The sequence below is a fragment of the Charadrius vociferus genome, unplaced genomic scaffold, assembly GCF_000708025.1.
Source record: "Charadrius vociferus isolate BGI_N301 unplaced genomic scaffold, ASM70802v2 scaffold261, whole genome shotgun sequence".
In the NCBI taxonomy this organism is placed as follows: Eukaryota; Metazoa; Chordata; class Aves; order Charadriiformes; family Charadriidae; genus Charadrius; species Charadrius vociferus.
In genome coordinates this window covers 4,217,483-4,234,228 of record NW_009646856.1, presented here as the reverse complement: position 1 = coordinate 4,234,228, position 16,746 = coordinate 4,217,483, and the positions used below count along the sequence as shown (strand labels likewise).

General features: G+C 36.6%; 1 protein-coding gene across 1 annotated transcript in view; it reads right to left on the bottom strand.

The window, feature by feature from the left end:
* USH2A (Usher syndrome 2A (autosomal recessive, mild)) overlaps window positions 1-16,746 on the bottom strand; it is a 394,584-nt gene that overhangs the window by 50,225 nt on the left and 327,613 nt on the right. The window contains 3 exon segments of the mRNA XM_009894321.1: window positions 6,044-6,398; window positions 12,315-12,477; window positions 13,112-13,270. Coding sequence (XP_009892623.1) covers window positions 6,044-6,398; window positions 12,315-12,477; window positions 13,112-13,270 — 677 coding nt within the window.

Sequence of the window (16,746 nt, the reverse complement as noted above, 5' to 3'; positions counted from 1 at the left end):
CAAGGATTCTTTCATTCTTGGCAGAGTTCCAGCAGGGTCTAAAGCTACATTTCTGTGGGTGCTGAAAGCATCCATGAGACACTGGAGTGGCCTTGGTTTCAGCAAGGATGGTGCAAATAGAAGAGCCGAAGCCTATCTCTTTCTCTCTCACCATTCTCGTCCGGTTCTATTACCACAGTACTTCAAAATCATCAAAGTTGTGCAACAATCCATTTCATCCTTTTGCTCTAATTAGGCAATTCTACATGTCTGTCTTGATAGGTGGGGCTTACTGAAGCACTTAATCAGTTTCTGGAGGGGCATCGTAGTGCCAATCCAAATGCTTATTTAAACAGAGCTGTAGTGCCAAATCCAGCATATTCTGCAGCAGCATGGAAACAAGAGAATCTGTGAGACACAGATTGCCTCACACAGGTTTGATTTTTTTTTTTTTTTAGAAGCCTTCAATGTGAAGGAGCACTTGTCCTGTATTCATCCTGTGTAAGCTTAACAGGTCTAGAAATTAAAACACGGGAAGCATTTTATATTATTGGGCTTTCCTGGCAAATAAAACAATTACAGCAATTCCAGTATAAGCCCTTCCTGAAACTGTGCTAACGAGGCTTTGAATCTTAAAAACTGCATTTAAATCAAATGATTCATTTGCAAACCCATCACATACAGCCCACACATAGTAGGTGTGGGTCATTTCATTGGAATTAGAAAGCAAATGTCTCTATACATGAGAGGTCACCAGTTGTTGTAAGTTAAACTCTTTTCACTGTTAGGCATAATTAAAATACTCTAACAGTGGTTTCAGTAATTTAAACATTGCAGTATTGTTGTAATATTTTTCTAGGCTTCAAGAGTTCACAATTGTTTGGTCCAATCAAACGTGGGAACACTGGAGAAGTTATCACCCATCAAGGTAATTACTTTCAAGTTGAAATAATTACTCCATCAATGTTAATGGTCTTTCAACTTCAATAAAGCACTCACCTGCCGATAATCACAGCTAACCTCTTGCTCTCATGCAATTCCCTCTCTATTTAGCAGGTTATATTACAGCCGTTAGAGTGGTCACTTGTCCTGAACAGCTGCTGAATTTCACTTTGATCGGCTGTGAACCATAAAAAAATTAGTCATCTGTGTATGATTTCCCCCTAACCCATAAGCCCTTGCAGAGCTAAGGATATGATCTTTTGGCTGTATTAGGGCACTGCTGAGTAGCCATCTTGTTTCTGGTTGTGGCTACTTTCCACTCACTACAGCAGCACAGTAGCCTAATTAACTTTTGCCCTCCACTGCCGTTTACAGCTTTCATTCTTTGCTAAGTAGCACATCTTCTCAATTTATGGCATGTGCAGGGATTCCTCCATTTACTCTCATCTTGTTTTCTTAGGGTGCAGGCCATTTCCCAGGCATCTGAAATGGGCATGTATAAAAAAGTTTCACTGGTCCCTCTCTTTCAAGTATTTTTTCTTATTACTCTGGCTACAATTTTCATTCCTTCTTCTATAAGGAAGTGGTCATGTACAGTCCTGCATGCTGCGTTACTGGATAATGTTATGTAAGAGGAAATTAATAACTATGTGGTATCTCATCTCTAGTGCTGCCAAATGTTCACTGGTCTATGTGAGGGAACAGAAATGAAGGCTCACACATGGATGTATTGAGTATTTCTGAATGTGATGAATAGACAGCAACTAACTCTGGATGCAACACTCCTGCATAGGGGGCACGTGTATATGGCAGTACTGCCGCTTAAGATTATTTCTGACATCATATTTTTTATATGGAATTTTTCAGCACGTAAACTTTATTTATTATTTTTGCTCTGGTTATATATATTCAATATACAAATCACTGTCTGGTTAAAAGAACATAATCATGCAAGCCAAAGCCTCATCCTCCTACCAAAGTCTCTTACTCTTGCTATTCTGCAATATGTCTACAGATTTCCCTACCACAGATGAACTATCTGCCAAGAGGAGCTTGGCCAGTGCAGTTATATACCATCTCCCCGAATAACGTAAGGTAAGCCAACATGTGTTCTCAACTGTTAGCATAGCTGCATCCAAACCAAAAGCTCTGCTGGTGCACTGATATCAGCTAAGAGACGTGTTAATTTTTTACATCCCAAGCTGACATAGCTATGCAAAAAAGCCTTGTAGGATAAATTTGGCCTGAGGGCCCCATACTGCAAAACACATCGTGAGTAGACCCGTGCTTCTAGACAGGCACAGGTGTAGGATTTCCCAGGAATAAGGCCTATAATGCTTACACCTATCTCTTGCATCCTGTAACAAGCACATTGTACTTTTAGTTACCCTCTTTTGAGGTGGATTTGACACACCGAGGCCTTGATTCTACATAATAATAATGGTGGTCACTGCCAATAGCAGGGAGAATTTTTCTTTATAGCCCTCATCTCTGGACTCTTTTCCTTCTCCAAGCACATTCTAACAGGTACATATTCTTAGAGTTTTTAATTATCTTCTTGGTTTTGAATTCTCTTGCTCATGATAAAGAACCAAATACTTGATATAATTGTCACGGGAGAAACAGCATTAAACACCAAAAAAACCACCTGCCAAGAAAAGGCCCAAACTTACCCACAGTTTTACCTCACAGCAACACTTGAATACAACAGTTAAAGAGCTGTGATGCTTTGATGACATTTGGCAGGTACTGGCTTTATAATGAAATCAGTTCTGCGTCCTATGTTCACAAGCTTAAGCCCTAAGTTCACAAGAGTGAGAAGCTTGCTTTGACAATCTAGTCACTTTATGCAGATTTCTGTAAATGAGAACTTACTGTCAATCCATTCCTCTATAAACATATCTGTCTCATGTTAATGCCATCAATAAGACACTAAATATCATTCGTGCTTCAGAGGGTTAAAATGAACTGGGAAGACATTGTGGGAGACGCTTGTACTGCCGTAACCAGTCTTGACTTGACTTTGCTCTGCAAATAAACCAGAATGTCAGTTTAACTTGCTGTCACCTAACATCTGTCACTACACTCCTAGCCAAACAAGCTAGGGAAATGGGTGACACTGCTCTTTAACTGCGAAGCATCAAAATGGCTCACGTGTACTTCACTTGCTTCTAACAGTGCAGGGAGATCCTCCTTTCATTTGAGTGGCAGCAGCTTTTGCTCTCAAAACTGAGTTCTCATTTTTATGTCCATAGGCAGTGTAAAATTTCAAGGGGTTGGTGATAACCTTAAGGTACCAGGCAGCCATACCTTTGACACAACAGTTCAAATATAGATTAATGCACCTTAACTGGGGAGTCCATAGCTGCATTTTGGGGAGGTAAAGTGGATAAGTCTGTCAAATTGTTTGAAAACCCAGAAGAGGCTTCTCATGTGGTTCTGGAAATGGATGGAAACAAAGCTGTCAAATTAGAGCAGTCTGCAGGGATATTAGTGAGAGCTTAATTTGTATCCTGCAGTGTCAGAAGAACTGTATTCCTACTTTAGGTTTTGGTCAAGCTTTGTGTCCTGTGGCAGGCAACCAAGGAGCAACAGACAAGTGCAAGGGTGGAATGGGCTACTGTGATTCTAGCACTGCTTTTTTTCTGGAATAATCTAATGGGATAAGAATGGAGTCTAACACATTAAATAAAGGACCAAACTCATTGCTTGCTTAATACTTTAAGTCTTGCTTGTAACATGGAAGCCTGTGTGAGAGAATGACTAATGGTGTATCCCACGAGGGAGCTCCAATAGAGATGCTTTAGGAGATTAAATGATTTAGCCTAGTACCCCTGAAAGCTATATTTTAAAGGGGCAGAAGTTTAATCATTGGAATGCTAGTTCCTTCAATAAAATTACATTTTAATTAAAGTGTCTCATTCACAAAGCTACACTTAAGCGTATATCAGCAATTTCATGATAAAATTCTGTTTTTAAGGGGTCATAACTTTGAAAGTTGGTGTCCAGGTTTTTGCCTTCTGGGATAATTGACCTGACCTCCTGAAGATATCTTTGATAACAGAACTCCTTGCATTTTATGTCAATAACTTTGATTCAAAGCTTTAGCTGTTCTGCTATATTCAGAAAAGGCAGGATTCAGATCTCAGCTCCTTGGTATAAATCAGCAACAACTCTACTGAGTTAATATAATTGCAACAGCTTAAAGTGAGTGCAACTGATGGAAAAGCTTTGCAGAAAGATTTCTCTCAAAATGGTAGTATAATATTTAAAACTAAAAAGGGGTAACAGAAATAATAATAGATAAATGTTCGCAACTAAGGACAGCAGAAAAAACATGCAAGTCAGCTTCACTGCAATGCTAGTAGAACAGCTATACATATGCTGCCAGAATATCATTTTGATTCAGGATAGTGTTTGGGGAAAATAAAGGATTTTGGAGCCAGGAAAACACTAATTCAGTAAATAATAGCTTGTTAATTTAAAAGGCTTTTAACTGATGCTGTTAAAGAAACACACTGTGGCAACATTATTTAAAAGGCCATTTTGGTAGGTTTTATTACCCACAATACAACCATCTTGGACAGTTTCTGTTGTTATTGGCATGCTTAGAAGGCATTGCAATGCATGACCAGCCAGGTCAATTCTGATGCTCAGCAACACATTGCGTGCTGCTGAAGCAGAGTATTAGAAGAAGCCCTGCCATTTCGCTGGTTTTGAAATCTTTGGTGTCCCATCACAATTAGGATTGTGATTATTTTTTTTAAAAAACACATTAAGGGAGTGAAGTATCAAAATCCTACTGAAGTTCAATAACTTTAAAATCACAATCTAATTTTTAAAATCTAATATACTGTACAATGCAAATGCAACTATTTTAGAAGCCAAAAGTATATATTCCTATGATTCAGTTTAGGACCTGTTTTCTTCTTCAGAAAAAGATGCATTAAAAACTTAATCTGTTTGGGCTTCCAGGAAGCTAGACACAAAATGGCTTTGGAACCATATGACCACAAGAATATGTAAGATTACTGAGCTGGAAATTTGTCCCACCTTGTGTTGAGATTTGTCTAAGGGAGTCACTTAAAGGTTACTATTGGGTATTCCAGAGAAAGCTCTTTAGGATCCTACTTGAGTGTCAAACAGATACTTTATAATTGAATTAATTAAGAATTTAGGGGATTTCTGGTGTTCAATACAAATATGGCCTATGAATATAATTCAGGGAAAATTCTAGGTATATGAAATTGAGGTGGCACTGCTGAGGAAACCCAACCTTATTAAAAGCTCCTTAAACATTTCCTAAAACTTATTTTCAGGAGGCAGCCAAGTAGAGCAGCTGTCCTAATATACAGCAGTTCGGTGCAACTATCTATAAGCTGTCTTTCTATAGAAAGACTAGAATGCAATATAAAAGTGGGAGGAGCAGTGGTAACTGCAGAAACCATAGCCACTTCTGTCACTGATTTACATAACATTATTAGTCAGTTCACAAAACAACCTGCCCTTTTCTGAGACTATCCCTCCACATACTGCACAAAAATGTAATATATACAGACATTCATGTTTGGAAAGTCCGTTGAAGGGAAAGACATGTTAGCAGTGCAAAGTAACATTCTAATATACGTACATGTAATGAAAATAAAAGTAGATCTGCTTTTATTACTGATGAATTATGAGGGGAACATGCAAACAAGTTGCATATATGAATTATGTAATTACTAATGAATTCATTCACTTTGTGATTCCAACAAAACCAGAATTATATACACGGAGGACTGATTTTGTTGTTCTTTGCGCAGATCCTGTGAAACTATTTCAACAGTCAGACAAAAAGCTCAGGACAGTGTTTTCAGCGTGAGGCTGACAAAGTTAGATGCATGTGCTTAATTCCCCCAGACACGATCCATCTATGCTTTCGAGTAATCTACTTGCCTCTACCAGAATTAGATATTGATGTGAAATATTTCAGTCTGCATTGGGCCAAACACAAAATTTAAACCAACAAAACTACTGGCAATTGGAACCCCCAACTTTCCTATCAGTGTCGAATGAGATTTTCAAATAACACAGAGATCAAAGCAGAGTAAAAACAAAACTGGTTTTGTGGTCCAGTTCTTACCATTACGGTTAGTGCTGTAACAGCTGGGATGCTAAACGTTGGATCGTTGCGTTTTTCTTGATAGACTACTCGATACAGCGATATAACACCATTAGGAGAAACAGGCTGGGTCCAGTTCAAACGCACTGAGTATGCACTTGTTGCTTGTGCCCAAGGGGCTCCCATGCCCCACGGGGCAGCCTCCAGAGTTTGGGTTGAAGCCCACAGGCTATCCACCGACCCCACAGCATTTTGAGCTCTGGCACGATATTCATAGAGAGTAAAAGGCTGTAGAGCATCAGACGCATCAATAAATTCCAAAGGTCCTTCAGCCCAGATGAACAAAAGTAGCTCTTCTTGACTGCCCACAGGACGTCTGAAATTAAATCAAAGGCAATGTGTCTAAAATTGAAAATAACTTTGACGCTCCTATGCTAGTAGATCCTGAAGCTCTAAGTTCAACCTGTGCCTCAGAAAAGTACAGTATTTATTTCTATACATTACACACACACAAGGAACTGCCTACCTATCTTTGCACCTTAAAAGCATTTCCCCATTTCCCTGAACTTCTGTTAGGTGCTGAGTAGTGAAGAAGAGATTTTTAAGGCAATAATTTATTTTCCTTTAACTAGAAAAATACTATAAAACATGTCAAACAGGTGTGCTGTTGCAGTCCATAGTAGCAGAGTAGCAATACAAAAGCATATTGTCCTTTTAGGATAGAACACATCAAATATGAGACAGATTTAGAATGTGAAATTTTAAATCCGTATGTAGTTGCTAAGTAATGGCTTGAATTGCAATACAGGTGCAATTTTTCAACATTTCTGAAAATCAAACTATGGAGGTACTCACGTCAGAATCCCTCATATATGGCAAACTTAGGACCAATTTACTTGAGAAAAATGTTACCTAGTGAACAAGGGATAAATATTCTATCATGCCTTCAAAACCAAAGCCGTGCACTTTTGAATTCTGGTTTGCACACAATAAACATCCCATTTGTTCTTGTGAATGGAGTAAGTAATCCCTTGTGCATAAACATAGCAGAATTTGCAGCTCCACCACAAAAACTCATTAAAATATCACAAGTAGTGCATTCTGTAATAAACTTCACATTTTTTCCAATGCTGTTTTTGTTTAAAAATGCAAACTTAAGATATATGAGGACAATTCACTGTATAGGCGTTTGGCACAATGGGTTTTTATTTTTGTACATATGTGTATATATATCTGTATGTACACATACACACATATATATATACACATATATATGTATACATAGCATTCCTACCATAGATCTGCTTGTATTGGACCTGGTGATATTCTGAGTATCAGAGGAGATTACAGATGATCCCCAGCCCCTTTTCTAATGTGGCCCCTTCTAGTATATAATTTATAACAGTTGTAATAAGGCAAGCACTCATCTTCAAAACAGAGTTATCAAATCAATTCTTACACTTGGCATAAAAATGTTTGTGTGAAATTAAGTTGGTTACATTTAAACACTGTGATAAATCTCAATGACGGTTGTGCTGTACTGCACATGAATTTAAGTATTTCCCCTACTCTTCACAAGAACCTTGGGCTTCGCAGAATGTAAAAGCACTTTCACTCTCCATGCCAACAACAAAAACCAAATTACGTTATCTGCCACTTCTATTGCAAGTAGGGCAAATTTGCAGAAGTAAAATTGGTTCGTCTGACTACTGGGTGTCATCATCACTAGACACACACACACACAAGCTAAAGAACATTTCTTTAGCAAGAGAAAATCTGTATTTCACAGCATTCTGTTGGATTTTATTTTGTTAAATCAACCCAGTATTTACTTTAAAAATACAAAAAACAAATTTTTTTTTTAAAAACTGATAATCTTAGCCGCTTGTAATAATATATACCCAGGTATTTATATGCAAATATGAAGAATATAATAAATGCATGTGTCTACACAGCTGTTTATTCCTCCTTTGTGTATATGCATACATAAGACATGCAGAAATACATTATTTTCTTATATGAAACTAAAGAATTTTTGCTAAACTCTGAGAGATAAGCAGGCTCTACAGACACTGTTTAGCTTAAAAGGGTTAAAGTGGGACTTAAAAAAAAAAGAAAGAGTTTTGAGGTACAATGTCTCTAGTGTAGTGAAACAGGCAAAAGACGTGTTGATTATAAGATTATAAATTATAAGATGTTGAGAAGTGGTTGTCAGAATTGGATGAAAAATGGCAGGTAAAACAAGAAGGAAAGATTCCCTAGAAATTCTCTCTCATGCAACAAAATGTCTGGAAGAGTCGGCGTACAAAATTTCCCATTGACCTTAAAATTCCATCAGCTATTTTTATTACACTTCCCCATGCTCTATTGTAATGGCAAATTAAGCCTTATGCAGAACTCTCCCTTAGATGCTGTTCACTGACTTAATGCAAGACACATAATTCTGAAAGGTGAATCACTACATCTTTCCCCTGCACCTAAAAATATAGTCTTTGCCCTGTGTACTCAAAAAGATGACTAAAAAAATCTCTGTAGGTAAGTGAAGAAACAGTATATTTTAGTGCAATAAATTCACATTGTCTGACCAAGCAGTATGGCATTTAAACGAATGCATAAATCTATGTTTTATAAATTTTTGAAACTCTGTGATAAACATTTTTTTCACACTGAAAGATCAAATATGCCACCAACTGTAAGCTCATCCGCAAGCAAAGCTGTACAATGTAGTCTGGTTAAGTATTTAGATCTTATTACTGCTGAATATTTAATGAATGAAACTTATGGTTAGGTAAATGGTTCCATCTGTAGTGCTAAAACCCAGAATATCTTCATGTATGAATAAACTTTGAACAGAAGTGGTTGAACAGTCTGTAATCATTTCAATCGTCTTAAGATTTAAGATTCAACTGCTCATTTAACTGGAAGTGTTTCTTATGTACAATGAGCTGCAAAGGAGAATAACATTTCCAAGAGCTGGAAGCTGTCTCTTAATCTGCATAGTCTGATTTGCTGCTTACATTCATTTTAAAGATGCTCAGATACAGTTATTTTTATAAGGGCAAATTGTCCCTGCCCCACTGCCAATCTGAGCGAGATGACATAAGGAGGAGAATATAATCTTTTTTTGTGACAGATATCTATAGAGCTGTATGCAGAGGACTGCAGCAACACTAACCCCTCAGCTTTCTTATGTGGAAGGAGACTCAGTGAATCCCTGAGGTCTTGCAGGTCAACCCAGAAATATTCTTCACATGTTTACCTTTCACCATGCAACAAAAGTACGTTTTAGCAGTGCCTGCTGTTTTCTTTACCAGAGTGATAGTAAACTATTTCTAGAAACACTGAGAAGTCCTGGGGTAAAATTCAAACGACTGGGGAATCACACTGTCAAATGTGGGGGAATAATGCAACATCAACAATGCTCCCCCTCTACAGTTTCATGTCCAATTAAACAAAGCAGCCTCACTTACCATTTGGATTCAACAAATCTATTCTAATGTAGTTTAGGTTTTGGGTTTTTTTGTGGTTTTGTTTTTTAAAGTTTTGATGTGAAAAAGTAAACAAAAGGTATTTGAGATTATTGCATGCAATATGCTAGTTTAGATTAGGTATTGTATCAATTACAGGTATAAATAAAACCCTTCAGGAGTTCTTATGCTCAATGACATAACCATCCATAAAGATTCTTATATTGAACCATCTCCCATATGTGCCTTGGAAGCTGTCTTTGGTGTAGCTCATGGTTAAGGGTATAAGGGTAAGCAATGAATTAATCATAAAGAGTCAGTCTAGAAGCCTCTACACTGCAAGTCACAACAGTCAACAGCCACTGAGACATGTCCTCTATCACAACAATCAACAGTCACTGGGGCACATCCTCTGTCTTAAATTGCCTGTTGATTTTTCTGCTACATTTTCACCAGCAGGATTGTTCAGCTAATGAGAGCTACATTACAATCTCACATATATATATTAAATAATATAAACTTACTGAACATGACATAGACACTTTGACAGAAATTCAGACACTTTTTTAACAAGTTAGCAACCAAAACACTTATAATTTTACAGGCAATATTTCTTTAAAACTCGTTTCATGTGCATCCTACACAGTGCCTGCTGGTGGTCAACAGACTATATCTTATTAAAATACAGCAAGAAATACATCACCTATTTCCATAATATTATTTTTCCAGACTAGCAATTTCTGTGGTTGTCACAGGGATGTTATGTAATGATGAATGGGAAGAGAAGTAGATTGGGTGATTGTCTCATGAACCACATCTTTTCTCATTCACAATCTCTTTTAAGTTGTGGTCCTTGCTAGAAAAGTTTTAAAGCCTCAGATCTGTGTTTAAAACTGTTATATGAATAATTAAAAAAAAAAAGTCACCATCTCATTTATCATAAACTAACATTTTAAGTTTTTTGTTTCTAACAAAATGGCTGCAAACTTGCAAGTGTGTTTATGATTCTAGAGGAAAGCACGAGTCCTGCCATTTTAATGGAAAGACCTGCACACACACTAGCTCCCCAAGCATTCCAGGTTTTGAGTTAAATGAATTTATTTTGGTGGTGATGCAGTAAGGAAGAGTAGCATGATGAAGAAGAAATGACATGCCATAACCTCCCATAGAAATACTGCAGTCTTGCTGCTATAACAATGTAGGGCTATGTGTGGCTCCAAAATGAAAAAGAACTATGTGCTTACATCCCATTTCTGATTTTTTTGCAGCTATCTGAGAAAGATTTGATATTGTTGTTGTCTAAGCACATTTAAACTTCAGCTGAAATAACTGCCAAGTGATTCATGCCTATGTAGGTGAATATAACGATTGTATCTGGAGCCCCAGTGCGCCATTTTCATTTCACTTTAAATAAAAAACAAAATGTATCTATGTCAGTCAGTGCCCTTCTGCTGTACTCAGAGGTATCAAACAGGCTACAATTATGATTGTGAAGTGATTGTGTCACATTGGAGGAAGGTTTATTGCTTTTGAGTCTGCTAGGCAGTAACACATTCTGTTTCATATTACTCTTTATATCATTGTTTGGCTGTGACTAGAATAATCAAATGCCATCAAATGCTGTCAAATTCAATTTACAGTATTTTTCACTGAAGCAGGCTTTCTGCATTATATTTCCTGTTTTCCCCTTCTATGGCTGCCATGGAATAGCAGCCGTAATCATCAGCTTTATTTACAAAACCAACAGAGTGAAGACATGTCTTGGGGTATAACATACACTTTATTCCTCTTTATATAGGGGAGGGACTTGGGTTTTCTGATCAGACAATTAAAAAAAAAAAAAGCAAACAAAAGGATATTTCAAGAGAGTGGGAATTTTTAGACTAATAATGTGTTTAAGGCAAAAGTGATTTTATATTCATTATCACTGCTGATTTTAAAAGGTAATTCAATTCCCTGTATTCTCAGTCACAGCTCTAATACAATAAAATGTCCCAAACTCTTTGTAGGAGGTTGGGTTCAGCCTAGCATGTTTTTGCCACACATACTTAGAGTTGGAAAACCCAGGAACTTTAGAGTTTAAATTACTCTCCGATACATGGCTTGAGTTTTATATTCCCTGACTTCCTGAAACTATTCAAGAAGGTCCCTTCAGCATGCATTTAAAAAAAGGTCAATGGACACAGCAGACGTCAGTGCTCTGCTACTTTGATACTTCCATAAACACAGCTATCTGTACAGAAAAATCCTCATGCAGAGCTTATGAAGTTCCTCATAGGGAGTGAGGACATGTCAGCCAACCACCTAGAGAGGGCAGCTGAATACAAACACCGAGGAACATAAATAGATGCACTGTAATCACACTCCAGATTACTTACAAAAAGGAACATAAATTATCTTGGAAAACTGAGCTGGTTTAGGAACCTAGATACCTTTTTTGCTTTTAAAAATCTCAGAAATGCTGAATTACTCCCGTTTCCATTCCAAAATTCTCAATTGTCTATCAGAGAGGATTGAAGAATGTACCCAGTGGTCTGGGTAAACACAGTGAGAGTATCTATCTTACAATTTTTGTCTGTCCCTTTGAATTTTTAAAAATATATTTTCACCTGCTTTTTGTCATTTGTAGGTCAGGAAGATGATTCTTGTCTCAGCTCTTATTGTCAACTTGTCCATCCACGGAGAAGTATCTTACCTTAGTGTTTGAATGGAAGTATATATTTCACCATATACTTCTACTCTTTTTTTCATCTCCTAGTATAACACGGAATAAAGAAATGAACAGTTCAATAAGACTAAGAATTTGAAGTGATAAAAGCATTTACCTGTAAATAAAGTAGTTAGTAATGATGCCATTTGGTTTCGTAGGTGGTGCCCATTTCACTCCTATGAGTGTAGATCCCATTGCTTTAACGATAGGTGGGCTCAATTCTCTAGGAGGTGCTTCAGCAGTTCTTGAATATGTTTGACCACCCACTCCACACTCACCTACAAAAACCGAAGTTTGGTTAGTGAGGAGAGGTTCTTCCACAACAAAAAACACAGTAACAGCAAATGAATGTCAAGTAAATAAGCTCCTGATGAAATGGTGCCTCATTTCACCTCATTTCATTATTAAATACCCATTTAAATTACTGCAGCTCCACTGACAAATTACTCTTGATTTTCACCAGTGCAGACGAGGAGAGAATCGTTTCCAAAGTGTCACTTTAGACAGACTTATTTCAACAGGATTTTGAAAATTTTCATTAAAGTCAAGGAATTTTGTAATATTTGGGCTCATCTCTACTGTCTTTATGATTATCACTTCTTGGTGAACACTTACAGAACTGATTTTGTTCTGTATGCACATTTTCAAACGTTGTTAAGCTATTTGTGAAAAGCTTTTCATAAAATGGCACATATTACCTAAAATACATTTTTTAAATCTTCATTTAAAATATTCAAGATATAACATGGAGAAATAGTTAATGCTTCATTCAGTGCTAGGCTTTCTGTTTACTAGTTAAACATTTGACTCCAATGTAGGAATAAGATTTTATCTGTTTTGCTGAGGTGAATCTATCTGGAAAATCTCCATTCCCTTCCAGTCAAAAAGGTGAGTCTTTTAAAATCATCTTACCGTTCTGGCATACTTGTATTCTTATCTCATACAGGGTGTAGGGATCTAGACCATCGACAAAAGCAAAATGCGCACGTCCAACTGGCTTCACCAGTAGAGTGGGACTGCTCGCATTTAGTAAGATGTTGTATTCCAAAGGCACATTGACAATGAATATCCCTATTGTGAAACACAGAAGAACCACTGATTATCTGAAATACTAACAGCAGCGCAGGACAACTTCAAAGAGGCATTCATCATATGCAATTTTAAATGTAAGCCCCCTCTGGAGGTTTTACCTACTGCCTCTTTTGGAAACTACAACCATTTAAATATAAACTGAAACAGATCCATCTGCAGATCACACCTGGAACATAGACATTACAGCTCTTACTTAAAAATCAAAATTCAATTCAGTCAATGCCTGTGTTGCAATTGCTACTTCTGGGAAGAGTGACCTTATGACTGGGAAACAGGCAGCTTTTATTTCTTTATTTTGGAGGGGCAACAGCTACTAAGCACTGCTGTTTGAATATAGAGTCATATGATCAAAAAAGTGAATTGCCAGCAAATTATCCCTTTTTAGCCTAGCAGCAGTAGCTGAGTGTAGGTTCTCAGCCTGCTTTATCAGTAAAGTACAATAGAGTAGCTTGAACCAAGAAACATATCATTTCAACTGATATAAAAACCAACTATCAGTTTTTAGTTTTTGTTGAAGAAAAAACCCCACAATTTTTACTATTTTGTTTTAATTCAAACATTTTCCCTATCTATTCCTCTTCCCATGCAGTCAATTCCCAATTTTCCTGTTCTATCTAGAAGCTGAAAAAATCAGTTTCTCCATGAGAACAAGTTAAGCCATGTGCCATCCCCTCAGAATGATCAGCAGGGGTTCCTGGATCTTTTGTTTTCTCCTACATGACTTCTCAAGGGTTTTTATTTGGTTTGGTTTGATTTGGTTTTGTAATTAGGAAATGGTTTGTAGGCTTTTTATTTTTTGTCTATTATAGACTGTTCTATGCAGACAGCAGAAATTTCATAAAACCAAGAGAATAACCAAAGAAGAATGTCTCTTAAGTGTGTTTTCTTCATTCTGCAGTCACATAAGGCACAGTCTTAAGAATGAACAAAGTACAAAGTAGACAAGGTACCTTTCTGAAACGAGTCAAGATGTATCTGATTAGTTAGTTCTCTTTCAACACAACATGTACTTTAGATGTCACAAAGATGTCTTTGTGATTACACCAAGAATCAAGTGCCTATGAGCAGTTTTGAGACTTGTCCAGATCTTGAGAATCTTTCCATTTGTAACTTTGGAAAACTACTCAATTCTTTCTCCTAATTGTGGTTTTGGTCCTTTACTGATAAAGTGTCTACATTGATACTATTACCCTGAAACTACAAAGAGCATTTTTTCCACTGTTGTGCATTTTTTAGATGGATTTTTTTAGCTAAGTATGTGTGTGAACATGCACATTAACTAAAAAAAAAAAAAAAAAGAGTTTACAAGAAATCAGAGAGATTTCAAGTTTCTTTGTGGTACTATAAACAACTGATGTACTTTGGCAGATCAGAAAAATCTTTGAAATACCAAGTTTTTACAATTCTCACAAGAAAAAGAGGACATAAAAATCCCAAAGAAATAAGATGATGCTGCCTCACTAGATGCTAGACAAAGGAAATGCCATTAAACTAAAAAGCTGAAGAAATAGCCCTGAAGTGGAGGCATGACTTCAATCTTATTCAACTGCTCAGCTTACAGGAAGAAAAAAAGATGCTGATGTTAGTCATTGGAAAAGGTGAAGGGAGAAGGACTCAGAGAGTGCAAAAATCCCACTGTAAAATTTTCTTTTTTCAGTGTAAAAGTTTCAAGGAAAACATCAAGATCTAATCATTAAGAACAGAATAATAGAAATACAACTTTTAAAGTCATCCTGGATGTTACAGAGTAAACCTTCAAGAGGTGATCTTGAAGTAGATGGCTTCCACAACAAAGAAAATTATTTTTTGTCTGTGATATATGGAAGATTAAACGCTCCGGAAGAGTGCACTTGAGTGTGCATTGTATAGCTATACCAGTAATCAAATATATATTATTAAAGCTAAACTACCCTTTTTGTTTGTTTTGATTTTTTTTGTTGGTTCCCCCCCCCCCCCCCCCCCAATTGAAGTGTCTGTAAAGGGCACAACACAAGATCTGAGAGTAAGAGCTTGAAATGGTAGACAGCACGTCAACACAGAAACCTTTTTTTAATCTTGCAGTTAAGGTCCCCTTCTTCTCCAGTCCTGACAACAGACCAGATATTTCAGCCAGAAAAAACCCCACTGTCTTGTGAAAGTGACACATAATTCACTTTTGTGCATCTGATCAATGCATTTATTCCAGGCAGAATTCACCTGAAACCTTTGAAATTGGAACTATTCAGAATGCTTGATTTCCCAAGGAAGTTTAATACAAACAAGGGCAGCTGAATGCAGCCATCAATATGCACCAAAAGATACTTATTTCAAAATAATTGACATATCCCTGTCCAACTTTGAGTCCATACCTCAGCAGAAATGCTAAAAAAAGCCCCCAAACAACCAAAACACAAAATCTTAAAATTCTGTTAAATGTTGCAATATGTTAGGAATGATACCAATAATAAATATGCTCAGGACAAAAAATATTCTCAGGAAGTGAACATGAAATTGTAAATAAAACCAAGTAACCATCCTGAAAAATTCCAATATCCAATGGAAATCCTTTTACAATTTGGCAAAATTCATCAAATTCTAAGATCAAAGGATCACTTTATAATCTGAAAAATAAAAAATATATACTCATACAACACAGAAAGTTGTAAAAAAAACCTTTCTTCCAGAATAGCCTTCAGCATCTGCAGCCAGTCTGAAACTACTACCTTGTGTGCTCTGATGACTGAAGGAAATGAAATGGGCATATTTGTTAAAGTCAGCTGGGAAACCACACAACTTGGTTAGTTCCAGAGTTCATAAATTCATGTCAGAATAAAAGGAACCGTAAAAGCACAAGTGAACCAATTTACCCTAAGTGCAAATGGCAGTTTTGTTATTTGGTGTCAAAGTTACCACGAGCACAATGACAACCTGCCATAACACATTTTCATGTTCACTAAAGAACAAGGATTTAGTTGGTTAATATTCCCAGCAATACTCTTTTTCATAATTTACAACAACTAGATGCTGATAGGTTATTTAACATTTATGAAGTTAAGATGTAATCAGAAAAACCCTGATTATCTTTACAAATAAAAAAGTTAAATTATTCCACTTTTTTTCTTTGTGACTTCATTTCAGAGCAGGTGCATATTTTGCAATAGGACAAGTCAATCAAACTAAACCTTGTTTTTTTGTGGGCATATTTGGCTAACATTTAATGGACAATTCTGTGCAAAACTCTGCAAATTAGCTTTGACGGCTCTGTGTACTTCAAAACTAGGGTAGTTCAAAAATAGAATTTGCAGCACAAGATGCTTAGAATTGGGAGAAAAAAGCCACAGTCTGTTTTACAGACTGGTCACCAAAAAACTGTTTGAAGTCAATTGCTGAAAAATTGTTTAATATGATGTGTAACCCAATCACAATTAAAGCAAAATAGTTGAACTGTTTCATTTATAGCAAACCAATACTAAAAT